Source organism: Jaculus jaculus, chromosome X, assembly GCF_020740685.1.
Source record: "Jaculus jaculus isolate mJacJac1 chromosome X, mJacJac1.mat.Y.cur, whole genome shotgun sequence".
In the NCBI taxonomy this organism is placed as follows: domain Eukaryota; kingdom Metazoa; phylum Chordata; class Mammalia; order Rodentia; family Dipodidae; genus Jaculus; species Jaculus jaculus.
In genome coordinates, this window is record NC_059125.1 from 54,396,831 (window position 1) to 54,414,106 (window position 17,276).

The 17,276-nt window shown below is 50.0% G+C and overlaps 1 protein-coding gene and 1 non-coding gene across 6 annotated transcripts; both read right to left on the reverse strand.

The window, feature by feature from the left end:
- Positions 1 to 7,709: 7,709 nt before the first annotated feature.
- On the reverse strand, positions 7,710 to 16,796 carry Maged2 (MAGE family member D2). Of its 5 annotated transcripts, none has more exons than XM_004670038.2 (13): positions 16,686 to 16,796; positions 15,142 to 15,214; positions 14,313 to 14,807; positions 12,922 to 13,230; positions 12,738 to 12,801; positions 12,448 to 12,527; positions 11,872 to 11,966; positions 11,116 to 11,195; positions 10,979 to 11,021; positions 10,590 to 10,652; positions 8,817 to 8,931; positions 8,005 to 8,452; positions 7,710 to 7,844 (listed from the first exon to the last, which is right to left on the reverse strand). In XM_004670038.2, exons 2-12 carry the CDS (start codon positions 15,184 to 15,186, stop codon positions 8,012 to 8,014), a joined length of 1,830 nt encoding a protein of 609 aa, XP_004670095.2. In that variant the 5' UTR covers positions 15,187 to 15,214; positions 16,686 to 16,796; the 3' UTR covers positions 7,710 to 7,844; positions 8,005 to 8,011. The 5 variants fall into 5 exon arrangements, with proteins under 5 accessions (XP_004670095.2, XP_044996336.1, XP_044996339.1 ...); XM_045140401.1 differs by having other exon boundaries at positions 15,142 to 15,224; positions 16,686 to 16,756; XM_045140404.1 differs by lacking the exon at positions 16,686 to 16,796 and adding an exon at positions 16,063 to 16,139.
- On the reverse strand, positions 9,090 to 9,218 carry LOC123456995. Its single transcript, XR_006634846.1, has one exon. It is a non-coding gene; the product is annotated as a small nucleolar RNA SNORA11 (small nucleolar RNA).
- Positions 16,797 to 17,276: the final 480 nt, after the last annotated feature.

Consider the following 17,276-nt stretch of genomic DNA (forward strand, 5'->3'; position numbering starts at 1 on the left):
TGAATGCGAAGGAGCAGCCGAAGGTCCTGGAACTGAAAGGCGGGCAAGGGCACTCAGACAGGAAGTGCCGCCTCACGGCAGGGAGGCTGGAGCAGGACACCAGGAGCCAGGACTCACCAGCAATGGGAATGTGCTGTACCCAGTACTTTGGAAGGCAGGACCTCGTGTCTTTTGCTGCTTTTCTTCTCCAGGCAGGTTGGAAAAAGGAAAGAGCGAAGCCGTAGACAGGCCTCCACGAACTGAGCGCAACCTCATGGCAGAACACCAGGTCCAGGCCCAGCCACCGGCTGCTGGCAGGGCACCCTTACCTGCCCCTCTGAGAGGCTCAACTCCTTCTGTTCTCAGCCAGGGAGGCCTGCCCTAGCAAGGCGTGTGCTGCTTCCTCTCCCTACACCCTGCACACCGCCTCAAAGGCAATCCTAGTCACCCTCACCACACTGCCTAGCGGCCAGAGCTGACTGTCCTGAAAGCCTCCTTTGATGGTACCCCTCACGCCCCCAGAAACAGCACCTAGGATGTGTCAGGCCTGTCATGACAATGCAGAGCTGGTTGCTCCACAACCAGGACGGCAGAGGGAGATTGGAGAGGAGTCCAGTTCATTGTGTGCTTCCAGGGACAAGGAGCTCAGGCTTTGGCTGCAGCGTGGATATGTGCCAGCCTAAAGCACTGTACTGGCCATGGCCCAGAGAGGCATGGCAGGAGGGGTATAGTCGTGGAAGAGGAGGTGTTTGCTCAGGGATTAAGGGAGAGGAGGATGCTGCCCAGTGGGGAAGGGAGTGGACACTTCCTGGGAAGCATGGAGCCTGAGCAAATGCTCATGGCCTCCGAGGGTTGGGCCCAGGTGCTAGCGAAGAGAGGCCCATGGGTGGGGTTGGCCATGGCAGGAGGTGGGTTTGTGTGCTGGGCAGGAAGAGAGGAGGCAGGGAATGCTGGCTGGAAGCTGACTTCTGAGGCTGCCTCCAGCCTCCTCTGCAAGCCCAGGGGTCTTGGATCAGGGCCGCCTGCTCTGACGGAGGGATTGTCTGGGTGTGTGCGAGCTCGCAATGGTCAGCTTTCCTGCAGAAGGGACTCCCCTGGAGCCCACCAAGTTTTCACAAACCCAGAGGCAGTAAGAAAGCCAAGAACAACACAAGAGTGCCAGGACTGCAGAGAGCGTCTGAGGCCCATCAGTCACCAATGCCCTGCTTTGTGCTTGGATGCGCTGCTTCAGAGCAGCCTGTGACTGAAGCACCTAGGTGCTGGCTTCGTGTGGGCCTCGCGTCAGCTCCTACAAGTCCAGATCTCCCGCTGATGGCGTGTACCCTTTATCCGCAGCGCGTGAAGCCTCATGTCGTCACACATCCTCCTTCCCATGATCACTAGCTCACATGGTGAACTAGTAGAACGCAGATCGTGGCCTGGCCCATCTGGTTTCGGTGCCCACACTCTCTCTTCCCCAGACCTGCGCCCCTACACACGGGCAATGATTCCTTCATGTCCTGAGCTCAGAAGGCAGACTGCTCTTGCAGTGTTTAGGAGATGGTGATGCAGACCCAGGCTTCTCCTCTCTCAATCCTCGAGAAGGAGGCTTGTCAGCTTCATCTGTATTGGTGGATGGGGAGTGCTGTGGCTAGGTCGTAGGGAGGGCTTAGACACAGACAAGCCGTGGGCAGGAACAGCAAGAGGGGCAGTGCATGGGTAGTGTGACATGCCAATGCCCTGCCACCCGGCCGCTCCCCCTGCGTACAGTGCCCTTCTACTTGCCCATGGCCCAGGTAAAAGCTGCAGCCAGCTCATGCTCTGATTTCTCCCTCACAAGTCTGTCCTTCACTCCCAGCCTCCCCCTGCCTCACTGCCCACCAAACCTCAGGCCCATCCCTGGAGGCCCTTCGAGCTCTGAGGTGCACCAGGAGCCTGGGGGGCCGCACAAAGTGAGTGTGGTGAGTGGGGGAGCAGAGACAGACACAAGACAGGGCCTAGGTCTCCCCGCCCCCTTCCTACTGTGGGAAATAGCAGTCTAGCAGGCGTCTTCTCTGGGACAGCAGAATCGCATGTGTTTTCTTCCCCCTCTGTCTGCCCTGCACACCCAGCATCACATGTGTGAAAAAGCCTTTTAGTGTCTCATGAAATCTCCTATGACTTTCTGCTCCCGGATGTTTGCTGAGCTGGCCACAAGATCAACTCCTCTGGAATTTTGGTCCAAGACAAGTGTCCATTTAGAAACGTCTCTGTGCCTCCTTTTTTTCCCCAGAAAATGGAGACTTGGGAATTCTGCTCCCCCTCCTTCCTGCTCCAGCTGTCAGGAAGCTTAGGGGCAAAGCCAGCCTCCATACTCTGAGGCGCCTGCTCACATACATTCCCTGGGCTTCCTTCCTACCAGAGTGCTTTGTTTTCTTTTAGCCCCACAGGATTGCTTCTACCCTCTGTTTTAACCTTTAAGGAGAAGGGGGAGGGAGCTGCCATTTATAGCTTGGGGCTTAAGCATGCAGGCTGCTAGAATCAGATGGCCTATGGGCCCAGGTCCTTGCTGCTGCCCTGTGTGACTGCAGAGTTATTTCCTCTCTCTGAGCCTCAGTCACCTCATGTGCAGCATGGGCGTGACGGTGGCTCCTAGTGCGCACACTTCTGTCTGTAGGGTTAAATGCGAGCTGGTGTGAATCATGTGCAACCACACCTGGATCTTCATGAGTACCAAATCATGCAAATGATTTCAGTGTTCATGCCATACTCATTTATTCATTCATTCATTCCTTCATTTATTTATTTGAGAGAATAAGAGGCAGAGGTAGATAGATGATAGATTATAGAGACAGAGCGAGAATTGGCACACCGTGCCCTCCAGGCACTGCAAAGTAGCTCCAGATGCACGGGCCACCTTGTGTATATGTCTTATGTGAGTAATGGGGACTCAAACCTTGGTTCTTAGGCTTCTTAACAGCCAAGCCATATCTTCAGGCCCCCCTGCAGTACTTATCATTGTGCTTTAAATAATTTGGAGAGGGGAATGGTCTTAATTTCTCATAGAGCAAGTTACGGTGTAGCTCCATGACAGCGTGATTTCCTGGTATGAACAATGCCCTGGGTTCCATCTCAGCACTGTGTCAACATGTTCTCTTTCTGGCCCCAGGCCATATATTTCATTCCCACATTTTACAGAGTGGGCAACACTAGTGTCACTTGGGGGGAACATGCAACTGAGATCCTAGCCTGTATGTTTCTCTCCATTACAGTTTTGCCTCTCTGCATCAATATGGTCCTACCAGCAAGGACCCCATGTGCTGAAGAAATGCAGGTGGGTGGCCACATAGGCTGTGTGATTTCCCTCTCTCTGTGCACTCATCTCGCAGATATGATCTGTGGATACACTGCCTCTGTGGCTCTCCAGCTTGGCAGGATATGAAGTTTACTGGAGACTGGTTAAAATGTGCGTGTGTGTGTGTGTGTTTCATTCATTGTGCCTCATGATGAGAATGGACCTGATTATGGTCACTCTTCCTCTTCCACACCTCCTGCCACTCTGTCCGGACATAGCCACTGAATGGCTCCTATATGCCAACTGCTTGCAATTCTAGTAGCTTAGTTGCAGATCTCCAGGCCTGCCCAAATCTGGCTGCCACGCCAACCTTTGTCACAGTGACCATCCTTACCCTACCTGACAGGTCCCCTCAGGATTCTGCCTTGGCCCATGCCTACATTGCTGCAGTCCTTGGTCCCTCTCAGCTGGTCACTGTCATGTGCATATACAGTTGCCCTAAGGACCCCAGCCTGAACCCCTGAAGTTGTCTCCCACGCCACCATAGGAATCACATTGTCACCACTTGTTCCCCCACTTCTTCCTGCTTCCCACTCCCTTCCAAGGCCCAGATTCTGCCCCAAGATCTACTCCTCCTGGAAGTCTTCCCTGTCTGTTCCTTCTCCCAGGCAGGTCACTAGCCCTTGGGGACACCTGTCCCCATTCTTACTGGCTAGTCTCTCTCCCCTCCCCAGCAGGCTGGTGACCTGCACGTTCTGGGTGCTGCTCTCATAAAGAGATTCATTTCCCACCTGTGGTCATATGCCTGAGCTTGTTATCAAGTATGAGGGGGGGCGGTGCCACCATAGGGAATGAAGTGTGCAAGTCACACTACCATCCCCTTCCACACGTGTGGTAAAACCAGCAGTGCTATGAACTGGCCATTACTGAGTGAGGAAGCGAGGGAGGAGCAGAGAGCAGTCCCAGGTCGCATGAGCAGTGTACGACAACAGAGCCAGGGCTGAAAAACTGGAGAAGTGGGAGGTTTCCCAGGCTTGGTACCGCCCGGTAGCCTTGTCAGGGCACCCTTCTGTTCCTCCTGACTGGCAGTCTCCTCCGAAGGTAGCCTCTGACCTGACTCTCATCTCTCCTGCTCCCAGAGCAGAGGCAGAGGCCACTGAGACAACCGCCAGTCCCGGGGTACCACCTTCCCCTCAAGGGTCAGTCAGGTGGAGCTGGCCCCTCCCCCATTCACACAGCTCTGAGCCCAATTGAACACATGGTCACGTCCACACGTGCCTCTTACACATACGTCCATGTGCATATGTGTACACACCAGGCTCCAACCTTCACACTCAATGCCAGTTCATCCAGCCTGGTTTCAAAGGTCTGCCACCCCATCACTGTAGTTCTCCTTCATGCAGCACCTACTGTATTCCAGGGAGCAGGTTGGGTGACCCCCATCCACCATTCAAAATGATGACCGGAGACGAGACAGTTGGGTGCACCACACACACCACTCAAAGAATGCTGCTCACATCTTACAGGGAGGCTTTGAGACCAGAGCTAGATGGGCAGTGATGTGTCTGAGTGCACTTAGGGGCCATGTAAGGGATGTAGAGGCATTAGCCTATGTCTCCTATCCTCCTAGGTTAGGGTGGAAGTCCACGCACACTGAGGGCTGACTAATATCTGTCGTATAAATGTGCACCTGCATGCATTTGTGCAGAAGTTCCAGCGTGTGTCATCTTGGATGAATTGCACAACTATACACAGGAGCAGGGCAGATCCTCTGCTTTGCTGGTCCATGCTCCCTTCATCTTATAACTGTTATTTATTTTTTTTTTTTTTTGAGAAAAATCTCCTGGTACCTCATAGCCGTCTAATCAAGATAAATACTGGGCCTTGGTAAGCTTTCTTCAAAAACCTGTGCTTCTTCAATGAACCAATAAATAAAACTGCCATAGCAGAAGAATGGTTTTTATGCAGGGGCTGAATATGGATTGACCTCCACATTGAACTTTTAACTTAAAACAGTTTACTTGGTCATTTTTTAAATGTGTTGGATAGAGTGGTATTTATGCTCTTTTCCGTGTTGGGCTGGGGATTGAGCTGAGGTCCTAGCACATGCCAGGAAAGCCCTGTCCCCCAGGTTATGTTCCCAGACCTATTTTTTACTTTGTATTTGAGACACGGTCTCACCAAGTTGCCTAAGCTTGCTGTAAATTTTCTCTGTAGTCCAGGCAGGTCTTGAACTTGCGATCCTCGTGCTCCAGCCTCCTGAGTAGCTGCGAGTAGACTGGGCCACCGGGCTTGGCTATGCTTGCACTTTTTATGTATAAAACAGAAGTATGCACAGTTCTTACAGTATATTTGTGGAAATCAAATTTCAATGACAGGAGGACAATTGGCAAAAAAACAAAAATGCCCAAAGGCTTGTTTCTTAGATAAGTGGGCAAAGTAACTGTTTAAGCGGCTCTGCCTACTTAATATACCAAAGATCTGACTGGAAATTGTGTGGATCCATTCATAAGTAATGGCATGCAGCCTGATAATGGTGGCAAAACAAGGTCTTCACCCATTTCCCCCTATCTCTCTCTCTTCCTGGCTCCAACACTCCCCCACTTGCCAGGAATTACTTGTTCTTTTCTCTCTGTCCCTCCTGCTCTCAAGGCTTGACATTTGGGAAGTGAGAAGAGCCAGCTCTTTGTCTAATCAAAATTTAAGTTTCCTGGAAAGCACAAAGCAGCCCCACAAGTCCAGTGATAATAACTTAAGTGGGAAGGGCAGAGTTTTGTCAAACACATGGAACTCAATTTCTATTAGAATCACCATCCCTGAGTTCTTCACCAGCCTCCATTACCCCATTCCCTGCATTTTCAGATAGACATCACCTAGGAATCTGAAGTACCCTTGCACACAGTACTGACTGAGCCCTTCTGAGGATATCAAAGCTACCCCTGGCCATATTTATCTTTCCTGGATACCACTCAACCTCCTGAAGAGACAATGGCCTCTTCCCCAATGGAAGAATCTCTGTTTTCAATAAAAACTGCATTAGCAGTAAAAGTAAGTCTCAATTGATGATCACAGTCAAGGCTTTGTCCCCCATCCCTTTGGGCTTTTTTAAAAAATTCTGTTTCCTAAATAACAAACATTTAGGGACTCATTGTCCACCCTGGCCCAGTGGTTAGGAGCCTGGTAGCATGCAGGATGAGAATGGTCAAAGCTTCTTGGAGAGAAGAGAGCAGGAGTTAAGTGCCCCCCTGCAAACAAGTGGATCTCTGATAGCCTGAGTATTATCCATTAGTCAGCAATGTAGCCTGGATCATACCACCCTCAACCCCAAGAGCAGACTTTGGTTCTGTGCTCGTAGTGGTGCCGTCTATTCCAAGTCTTGCCCCCATCCAGGTAATTTGGCTGTCCATAGTACTAATCCAACCAATATCCTGGCCTCACAATGCAGTATCATTTCAAGTATCATCTTATGGCCCCCTTCAACCATCACACCGTAGACTTCATCATAATCCTACTCTCTACTTTTGTCTCCTTGCATGTAACCATCCCACTATGACTAATCCTCCAGTTCAACCTTCCAGTTCTCTTCACATCCCCTCCCAGATACTTGGAACACTTTCACACATACAGCAGACAGTGATGATACTAAACATAGAGCCCCCACTCATGGACTTATGATCTTCTAGCCACAGACCCCTCCAATACTGCTACTCAATCTAACTTATAGGCTACTTATTCTTTCCCAAGTCTTCCTAGGTCCCATGGCCCATCTCCTCTGCCACTCTGCGTACCTACAGAATGTCAGTCACCAGAGCCACAACGGGTAAGGTTTAGACTCACATTCAGTGCCTTTGGTCCACTGTCTTATTACAAATCAAATGACAGAACCCAAACTTTGGAATAAGGCGATACCCATCTTCTTGGTTGCTACAACCAGAATGCTTAACTTCTAGTCATGTCCTCCACTAATCATGAACTCCATCTTCTACTAGAGCATCCCCACTACTTGATATCCCCTCTCTAACTCCTATCAAGATAGCACCTTCACGTAGGCTTTCCAACAACCCACCCCTCGCAGCTCCTCAGGGACTGGGGCGACTTATGTCAGTGTTCAACTTCTTCCTCTCCACTGGTCCCTGCCCTGATATACCACACTAAACTTCCCCAAGAAAATTTCCCTCGTTTGGATCTTTGTGTTTACCGATCCACTTCTCTCTCCACCCAAATTTCTCCAAAAGAGTCTACCCATGATTTGCAGCATTCCTCTACCTCTGCTTTCTACTTTGGGCTTATACACCTCAAGTGTCTTCTTGAAAACGTACTCTCTGCAACTACAATTCCTATGACCTTACCCTCGAGGAAAGCAGTGTCCAGCCTACCCCAGAGAGATGTGCTAATCTAACATCCCCGATTCTTCTTAAAATGTGAAACCAAAATGTGACAATCTATTTTTTTTTAAAAAAAAAAAAAAGCAATAAACTCAGAAATGGCAAATAGGTTTAATGCAGAGTGTCAACTTCAATGAATTGATAGTGGCTGCCTAGAGTGCTGTGTCGCGTAGGTTGCTGAGGGTGCACCCTGGCTTGAGGAGAAAGACTGGTGGGGTTAGCAATATCTGCAAACACAAGTAACAGACAATCAGTCAGTTCACATCCACCAAACAGGAAGGAAGAAAAATCAAAAGCAGTATCTTTGTACATGCTCCACCCCACGCCTCAGCAACTCATGCCATCCCCACGGGTCCCAGTTACCTCTACTGCCACCTTGACAGATACCTGAATCTTACTTGTAGGAGAAACCACAGGCACCAGAGCTTCCACTGGTACTGGCACCAGCTCCACCAAGGCCAGCAAAGAGCCCGAACGTGAGAGTGGCAGTCAGGCTGGCGCTGCTACTGAAGCCGCCACTGGCGCTGGCACCTGCACTGGCACTGGTACTGGCACCAGCACTGGTACTGGCACCAGCACTGGCACTGCCATTCTCCTGGGCTTGGGCTTTAGTTTCAGCTCCCGCTTGGATCCGGGCTTTAGCCCATGGTCCGATATCAGCTTCATCCCAGTTGCAGGGTCCAGCAGCATTCTCAGAGCCCAGCCCAATACCCATTTGAGCTCTAATCTCGGCCCTCGCCTTGGCTTCAGCAGCAGCCTCAGCTGCAGCCTTCAAATCTGCTTCCATTGCCTCTCGGTACTGAGCTGCCCATTCTTTGGGATCCTTCTTTTGCACCTGAAATGGAAAAAAAAAAATACCCATCAGAAGGATCACAATCAGAGGAGTAGGCATCTATACTGCAAGGCACCATAGTATATGCCAGATGTACTAGTAATAACACAGTTAATACTTCGATAATTTGGCACCTGCCATCTCATCCTTGAACTGACGCATTCACTAGCTTTGTGATTTGGACACATTATCTATCAAGCTCTCTGAGCCTGTTTCTTCATATGTGATAGGGTGATGTCTCAGCTGTCAACTAAAAGGCTTGAGAATGTTCAGACATGAACTTCAAGATGTTCTGTTACACAGAAGGCTCTGGTCAAGGGGCACCCCATGTTCTTCATATGCCAAGTTCAAGCAGCTCTACAATTACCTTACAAGCAAACTTGAGGACTTTCATCTTGCTAGTCTCATAGTAGGAGCGCAGGCCCCAGAAGAACTCATATTCAGGAGGATTGCTATTGGGGACTCTGGCATAATCCAAGTACCTTGAAAAAGAGAGGTTCAAAATCTTTATTTCTTGAACAATTCATGGACCATTCATCCACGGGAAAGACCACCTAACTAAATACTACAACTTTTAGACCATTTCTAAATCCTGTCCTCTTGGTCCTACCAGGGATCCATGCGGAGGAAAAGGGGGCTCACATGTAGGCCATTTACTCATAGGGAGGCCACAGGTGTTATGCACCTTGTTACAATGGTCCCATAATCCTGTTGTGTGTGTAAGAAACAGAGGAGCTATTGTTCAGGTCCCCTGCCCTGAGCATACCCTACTGCAAGGGTCTGGAAAGAGGCCTGGTCAAGCCCTGGAAATATATTATAAAACTGATGGCAAAGGGCTGGGCGTGGACTCAGGAGGCAGAGATAGGAGGATCACTGTGAGTTTGAGGCCACCCTGAGACTCCATAGTGAATTCCAGGTCAGCCTGGGCTAGAGTGAGACCCTACCTCAAAAAAAAATTGAAAAGACTAAAAAGCCATGTGTGGTGGCTTGCATGTAATCTCATGAGGCTGAGGCACACGGATCAGAAGTTCAAAGTTCTTCTCAACTACATAAAGAGTTTGAGGCTAGCCTAGGTTACATGAAATCCTTAAAAAAAAAAAAAGACTAAGGCTGGGGAGATGGTTCAGTGGTTAAAGATACTTGTTTGCAAAACCTGTCTGCCCAAGATCGATTCCCTAGCAACCATGGGAAGCCAGACACAAAGTGATGCATGCCTCTGATATCCTGGCACACCTACAACAATGGGAGGTGGAGCCAGGAGAATCCAAAGCTCACAGGCCAGACTTGCAAGAAACCCTGTATCAAAGACGGGTAAGCACAGACCACTCTGACCTCCACACATGTGCACACGCACAAACCCATGTGCGTGTGCATGCAAATAACACTTTTTCAAAAATTTAAAAGACTTTAAGAAAGAAACAGTCAACCAAGAAGAACATGCTCCATGTATATCATGGATATTTCTGGCCCTGTGTATGTGTGCATGGACATGCTTATGACTATGCAGGTGAGCGCTTGCTTGTTTTTCTCCGAGGGACAATGGCACGAGGTAAACCCTAGTTGCAAAGTTAAGAAGGTTGGACTCCCAGCCCAAATGAGCCTTTTACTCCCTGGGGCTATGATCCAATATCCCCTCTCAGAAACCCATGTCCCTCAACTCTAAAAGACAAGTAATTGTGAAAATGAAATCCTATAGACATGTCAGACCCCCAGCATAGTACTTGGCTATATGAGACTACAGCTCTAGGGTATCTTATATGGGGATTCATTTTTTATGAAGCTCTGGTTAGCATAGTAAAAAGGTCAAAGGCATTGGATGCTGTGTTCTAAACAAAACTATCAATGTCCTACATGCATAAAACCCTGAGCAAATGATTTTACCTCTCCTAAGCCTTTGTTCCCACATATGTAAAAATGTTGCTGCTAATCCCTCCCTTGCAGTTGTTCTGAGGACACACGAGTCTATGTAGTAAATGTCTGTGATAACTGCAGAGAAAATCTACTGCTAGCACACATGCACATATTGAGACCACACATGTGGGCACATGTGCATACGGATTTGCATCTACCACAGTTTTATCATTCAGTTCTGAGACAGGGAAAATGTATGGACCACACCCACACTGACACAAGCACTTACTTCTGCTTCACAAACTCATCGGTAATGAGCTTCTTCACATCTCCAAAGAGCGAGTGATGTATCCTGAGAACATGAAAAAGAAAGCAAAATAAATATATACAAATCAGGGCTGTTGCACTTCCCAAATGCGGGCCGAGATACTTCCAAGATAGAAAAGTAATTTCCAGCACAGGGAAAGCTTTGTAGGAACTCAAGAGATGGTGAGAGTGTGAACAGAGACAACAGCCATTTCCCCATCCATCCAGGTCAGAAATTTTGTCCCAGTACCCAGCCCAGTAGCCCCCTCCCCCGCCTGCTCCACCAGACCACCAGGTTGATGCAATACTGGGACCGTCCTCTCTTGCCAAAGGACAACACGGACAGCAAGCGCTGAGAGAGCCCAATCATACCCAGGGCGCAGCCCCAACTTGCGCAGCACCTCCCAGATGACAGCTGCAAGGGGAGGCAAGAAGGAGACAGGGACGGAAAATAAGCACATGGAATCTGGACAGCAGCTACCCATCCAGCTGCATCCCCAGCCACTCACCCTCATTGGACCGATTTCCATTCATGAAGATGATGCTAAGAAGCACCATGAGGAGGCCCAGTTTAGGTGAGTCCTTGGTCCTAAGGGAATAGTACAGGACACAATTTATGCCCAGGAGCTGTTTACAAGACACAGTAATGACCTCACCAGGCTAGGCTCCCCAGACTTCCCAGATATGGGAGAATTCGGCTGGTTCATGTGCTCCATGTGACCCAAGGCATGACATTTGCACTTTAAAGCCAAGGTAAAATGGGAAACCACATCCTACCCCTAACCTGGGTTGACGAGGCAATGGAAAGACACGTGTCAACTTTTGGGCATCACAGTCAATAGGAGTCTTTTATTTCTCTCCCATATCAGGATTCTAGTCAGAACCCTAGTGACAGTCCTGCCCTTCAAACATCATGGCCTACCCACATCAGGAGGCCCTCCCGTCCTTAAGAGCTTCCACCAAATGCCAGTCCAGGCACTCATTGAAGAGACAAGTAACAACACGCTGCTTTTTTGGAAGCTTGTGGAGAGAAAGCAAACCGGAAAACAAGAACGCCCCACTGCAGGCTCTGAAACTCTTAAGTCAGTCACAAGCAGACAGCACTGCTGCATGCAGGGCTGCAAGCATGTGTGGGAGCCGGGGCTGGGGCTTCTCGGCCGCCTTGTCCTAGCTTCTAAGAAGAATGTGGGGGGAGAGGGCAGGGAAATGACAGTATTGTGGGCGAAAACAGAAGCCCCTTCCCACCTCAGTACTTGCCCACTTACGTTCCCAGTATGCCTGCATCAGTGGGCTCTAAGGTGCTGAGAAGAATATACAAGTGGTCACTCTTATCAATTTCTTTCAATTGAATTCCAAATACCTGTAGATGGGGAGAATAGCTGGTGAGATCATAAGCTTCACCTTTGCAGGCTTCCTGTAGCTCCTTATATACCTAATGGTTTTGTGTGTGAGGCTGATAAAATAATGCGTGTAGAGCACACAGCTGAGTACACAGTAAACTGGTAACAAACATGCAACTGTCATCCACATCACTTCTGTGATTAGTGGGGATCTATGGAGGTAGAGAGGGAAGCATCTGGAATACATGAGACAATGTATTGAGCTGCAGACAGTAGCCAGGACTAAGTTGAATGGCTCGGGTCCCAATCGCTTTTTCACCGCTGACTTGCTGTGTGACCAGTGGCTCCTCTATGTTCCCCCACCCCAGCCAGTTTGTACCCCTATGCACACTGTTGGGGCTGCACTAGAAGGTCTTTGGGCTTCTTCCCCAAGCAGTCCATCATACACCCTTGTTCAATACATTCCAGTGTACCCATCCCCACACAGGGCTGCCCCTTCACCTTCTCCAGGGAGTAGCCTGCTCGTTCAATGATTTCAGGGTACACATCAGTGTATTCTTTGATGATGTCTTTCAGCATGTCTGCAAGGGGACAGTGTTATCAGCACCTGGGCTGAAGAGATGCAAGATGGCCCCCATGCACAAGCTATAAACTCTGTGTCATCCATGACCAAAGTCGGGGGGGGGGGAGGGTACAAGAGCAGGAGACTGAAGGATGTACCCAGCACATGGGGAAAAGGACATGAAAGGGTAGTGCTTGGGACAAGGAAAAGGCTTCAGTAAGAATTTTACCTTCACGCTTAATGGGAATCTTTGTCTGGTCTTTAGCCAACAGGTACTTTACCAAGTCATTAGCCTAGGAGAGAAAGAAAAGGTGCAAAGACGCCAATAAGCTTGCAGCACACTCTGAAGCCTGACAGCGGAGATGGCAGGCAAGACACTGGGAAAGGCAGGATGGAACTGATGGAATTCTTACCCTCCCTTGTAAAAGGGCCACATCTCGAGGTGGGGGTGCTTCAGGATCTTGGGGTGACTGAAGCTTGCCAGATTTACAGCGGGCCTTGCCCCTCCGAGTTTTGGGTGACCTCAGTGAGAGCAGAGCTCTCCGAGCCCAAGCAGCCAACCGAGTCCTTGAAGCCCTACGGGCCCAAAAGGCTATGGGTCCCCTCGAAGCCCTACGGGCCATGGAGGCCATTAGGGCTTTTGAGACCCTTCTACCACTTGGGGATCCAGAAGCCTGACTCTGATCACTGTTGGCATCTTCTTCCCCTTCCAAGTGCTTCACCTGTATCAACAGAAAAGCAGCTCAACATCACGAAGTGACAAGGGTGGTCCTTCCTCCTAAACCTATCTTTTCTAGGAAGAACCTCTAATCCTGCCCCTTCAATAATAGCCCAACTCACTAGACACGAACAAGGTTGAATTTCTCACTGACTTCCAGTTGGCAGTTACACCCCCTGAACAGATCAGGAGCAACTTAAAAGTAGGGCCTGAGGTTTTTCATTTTTGTTTGTCCACTCTTGCCTATGTTTGTACCACCCTGGGAAAATACTTTCTCTGGGAGTCAGTTTCCTTCTCTATAAAACTGAGACCACAGAATGACTTTCAATGGGCTGAAGAGACAGCTCAGTAGTTAAAAGTGCTTGCTTGCAAAGCCTGCTGGCCCAGGTTTGATGCCCCAGTACCCACATAAAGTCAGATGCACAAAGTGGTGCAGGCATCTGGATTTTGTCTGTGCTGGCAGGAGGCCTTGGCACACCCATAATCACTCACTGTGTCTGCCTCTTTGTCTTTCTTTCCCCACTCTTAAATAAAGATATTTTTTTAATATTTTATTTTTATTTATTTGACAGAGAAAGAGGGAGGGAGGGACAGAGAGAGAGAGAGAAAAAATGGGCACGCCAGGGCCTCCAGCCACTGCAGATAAACTCCAGATGCGTGTGCCCACTTGTACGTCTGGCTAACATGGATCCTGGAGAATCGAACCTGGGTCCTTTGGTTTTGCAGGCAAATGCCTTAACTGCTAAGCTATCCCTCCAGACCAAGAAAGAAAGTTATTTTTTAAAACGGAATTACTTCCAAGATTTAATGAAATAACCCATGTGAATATGTCTATCTCAAGGCCTAAAACACATGTAGCCACTGTGTAAATACAACCTGCATACATTGAGGTTACAGCTATGCATATTCCCATCCCATCTCTCTACTAGCCTGTGAGTTCTGTGGACACAGGAATTATGTCACAGTCCTCTCAGTGCCCTCTATAGCCTTGACCACAGGGGGATCTTCCTAAATGTTTGCAGAACAAATAAACTAAGTGAGAAGATAGGTGTGGAGACACAAGGATTGTGATTACAGAGGTCTTACCTTTCGGGCTTTCTTGACCTTGTCCTTGGGCCGAGTATCTTGATTCTCCTGAACCTGGACAGCTGCACCCTTAGACTCAGGTTCATCATCTGCCCAGGCCTGAGAGGCAGAAGCCTCAGTATCCAGGGCCTTTGTACTGACCTTTGGATCAGCCATACAACTGACCTTTTTGGTCTGGGTGGCAGGCACTTTCACTGCCTGCAGGTCAGCCTTCTGCTCCTTGGTGTCAGCTGCTGCACTCTTGCTTTCAGCTGCTGGGATCTGGGTTTTAGTCTTCTGTGTGGCAGATGATGCCTTGGTGGTCGCTGCCTCAGGAGCCTCTGGGGCCTTTGAGACCTCAGTGGCTTTTGAGACTCCTGAGGCTTTTGAGCTCTTTGCAGCCTCTGAGACCTCTGGTGCCTTTGTGGCCTTTGGTGCCTCTGAGCCCTCCTTGTCCTGGCTCGCTTTCAACAGGGTCTGCTTCATCAAGCTGCCGCCCTTTTCTGAAGCTTTAGCCTGCAAGGGGAAGCAGGGGCACTTCACTGACCTGCTCTCCATCCTAAATTAGGCAAATAGCATTAAATTTAAAGGCCACACTTCTCTGAACTGTAACGACTCCTACCTGTGCTCTGATTACCTACAAGGTCTCCCATTCCTTTAAGAACTGGTGGCAGTACAAGGGCCCACCCACCCTCTCTCCCTACTACCCTGCTTCCTTCCACTGGGGATGAGGGTGCACCCAAGCAAGGAAGTGGGCAGAAAAAGGCAGGGATGGGAAACGTCAAGGATTTGGTGCCACCAGGGCTGGCAAGGCAAAGCAGCAGAAGAGAGGGCATTAAAGAGATCTTACCTTTAGGTGAGTTGGACCTGCACCACTCTCGCTTGGGTCAGACATGTCTCAAGTTCGCCTGGCAAAGCTGAGCCTGAAGAGGCCTGGGTGAAGTGGACAGTCCACTGAACGCCCTCTCCCTTGTTTTGTCTAGAGGCTGATCCTCACCTTCTCTAGGGCCTCAATCCCAACCCCCTCCTCTAATCCCAAGGAGTCGGTTCTCAGATACAGAAATCCCGTGCCTGGGTCTCAATTCTCTGCAGCCGCACCGCACCCTCTCCTCCAGGAAGATGTGCCAGCGCGGCAGCTCTGAGGACCCCGCCCCTTTTCCCAGTGCGCCCCCCCATCGCCGCCGCAGGTCTGTAGTGCGCATGCGCGCCTGCTGCAGTGCCTTTTCAGCCCCGCCCGCTTTCCCAATACAAGCCCTTACTTTGATGTCCACCGTGCACATGCGCATTCCGCAGCTGGCCCCGTCTTGGTGCTAGCCCTTCTCAACACACCCCTTTCTAGCTATACATAATGCGCATGCGCAATAGTCACGGTTTCCGTCCAGCACCCTGCCCCAACACACGCCCCTCTCCAGGTCCGCATTGCCGCCCGGCCCCGCCCCCTCCCCAACAATTCTCCCTTCGGAATTGTCGCAGCGATGGATGGTCTCGGCCCCTCCCCTGCTCACACCCACCCTACCATTTCCACAGCGTCTTCAAGACCCGCCCTTTTTCCTAACACGCCCCCCTCCTAAAGGTAAAACCCATTTTGGTCTGACCCCTTCCCTATAACACCCCCTCCTCAATGATTCCGTCTAGGGCCCAGCCAAACGGGGTCCTGTCCCCTCCCTCCCCAGCGGCATGATCCAATCCTTATGGCACGTTTGCTCCAGATCCCGGAGGGTGGGGCCGACCCCTAACGGGCTCTCTTCCAGAGCAGAGGCCCGCTGCTCACCTCGTCCTCCTACAATTCCCGAGTGCGTTCACTCTCTCCAAGCCCCTCCAAAACTCAAGAGACTGCCTTCCCCACTCAAGGCCGGAAGTGGTCCCGCCCCTTTCCGCCTCCCTAGGGGGCCTCCATCCAGCCTGTTTGCACCTCCCCCCTCCTACTCCTCATTCCTTATCCCCCACTCCCATTCCTTCTGCCTGGCTCCCGACTCCCTATTTCCCATCGCATTTCCTATTTACACTACAGGATCCCCTCTTCCCTTTCCTTACATCCTCCTCTGTATTACCTAGTCACACTGTCCCCCCAGCGCTACTTAGCCCTTCACTGCACCCCATGCTCTTCTCTGGATCTCCACTCTCCCTCGATAACCCACCCCCATAGTCACTGTCCCCCACGGAACAACCGCGGTTCCCCCTGTTTTCCTCTCCTCCACCTCCGCTAGACTTTGCTACTCTGTCCATATACAGCATACTACTTTCTCGGTCGACATCATTGCATACACCCCATTCGGCGTCACCTCTGCTCCAGCTGCAGGGCTGCAATAAGAATTGCCCACCTGCCTGACTGGGCTCGAGGGGGTCGGAACCACAGTCTGACCGCCAGGAAGCCCCCATCTCAATGCCTCTCACCTTGTCCTCCAGTGAGTCCGAGATGCGTGTGCTTGTGTCAGTCGCTCTCGAAGTCTCAGCCTTCCAGACTAGAGCTGCAGACAGCCCAGCCCAGCCCCTTTCCGCAGCCCCCTGCCACCCCCACCCCCGCCTTCCTCAGGGGTGGGGCAATGGGGCCCCAGCTCGCTGCTGCCTGACGCCAAAGCCCATGTTTATGCCACTGTAGCAGGATCAGTCTGAAGCCCTTCCAGCCCAAACCACCCCCTGAAAACGATTCATTCACCGAATTTATTTTATATCTTTATTTTTTTTATTTCAAATGCAATGTGTTGTCCTTGTGAAAATCGTAAAAATGCAAAAATAAAGAACTGACAATGAAAAGCTACCTCTATGTCATTCCCCAGAAAGAATCAGTATTAACATTTGATACACGTTGCTCCAGATTTTTTCTATTCATAGTCTAATTGTTAGGACTTTCTCCGTACACATGCTATACTACACCTAATGTTCTGTGACCTATATTTTTCAGGTACATAGTTGAACATCTTTCCTTTGGTGCACATTTTTCATTAAAAAAAAACCTGTATTTTTCCTTATAGATGTCCCATAATT

Excerpts from the sequence above, each read along its gene's own strand:
- Maged2 (XM_004670038.2), bottom strand. The coding sequence starts at position 15,186 with ATGTCTGACCCAAGCGAGAGTGGTGCAGGTCCAACTCACCTAAAG. Across the intron at positions 10,653-10,978 it reads AAGTTGGGGCTGCGCCCTGG|GATACATCACTCGCTCTTTG; the intron begins GTATGATTGGGC and ends TCATGTTCTCAG. Across the intron at positions 8,453-8,816 it reads TCCTCAAGTTTGCTTGTAAG|GTGCAAAAGAAGGATCCCAA; the intron begins GTAATTGTAGAG and ends TTTCCATTTCAG.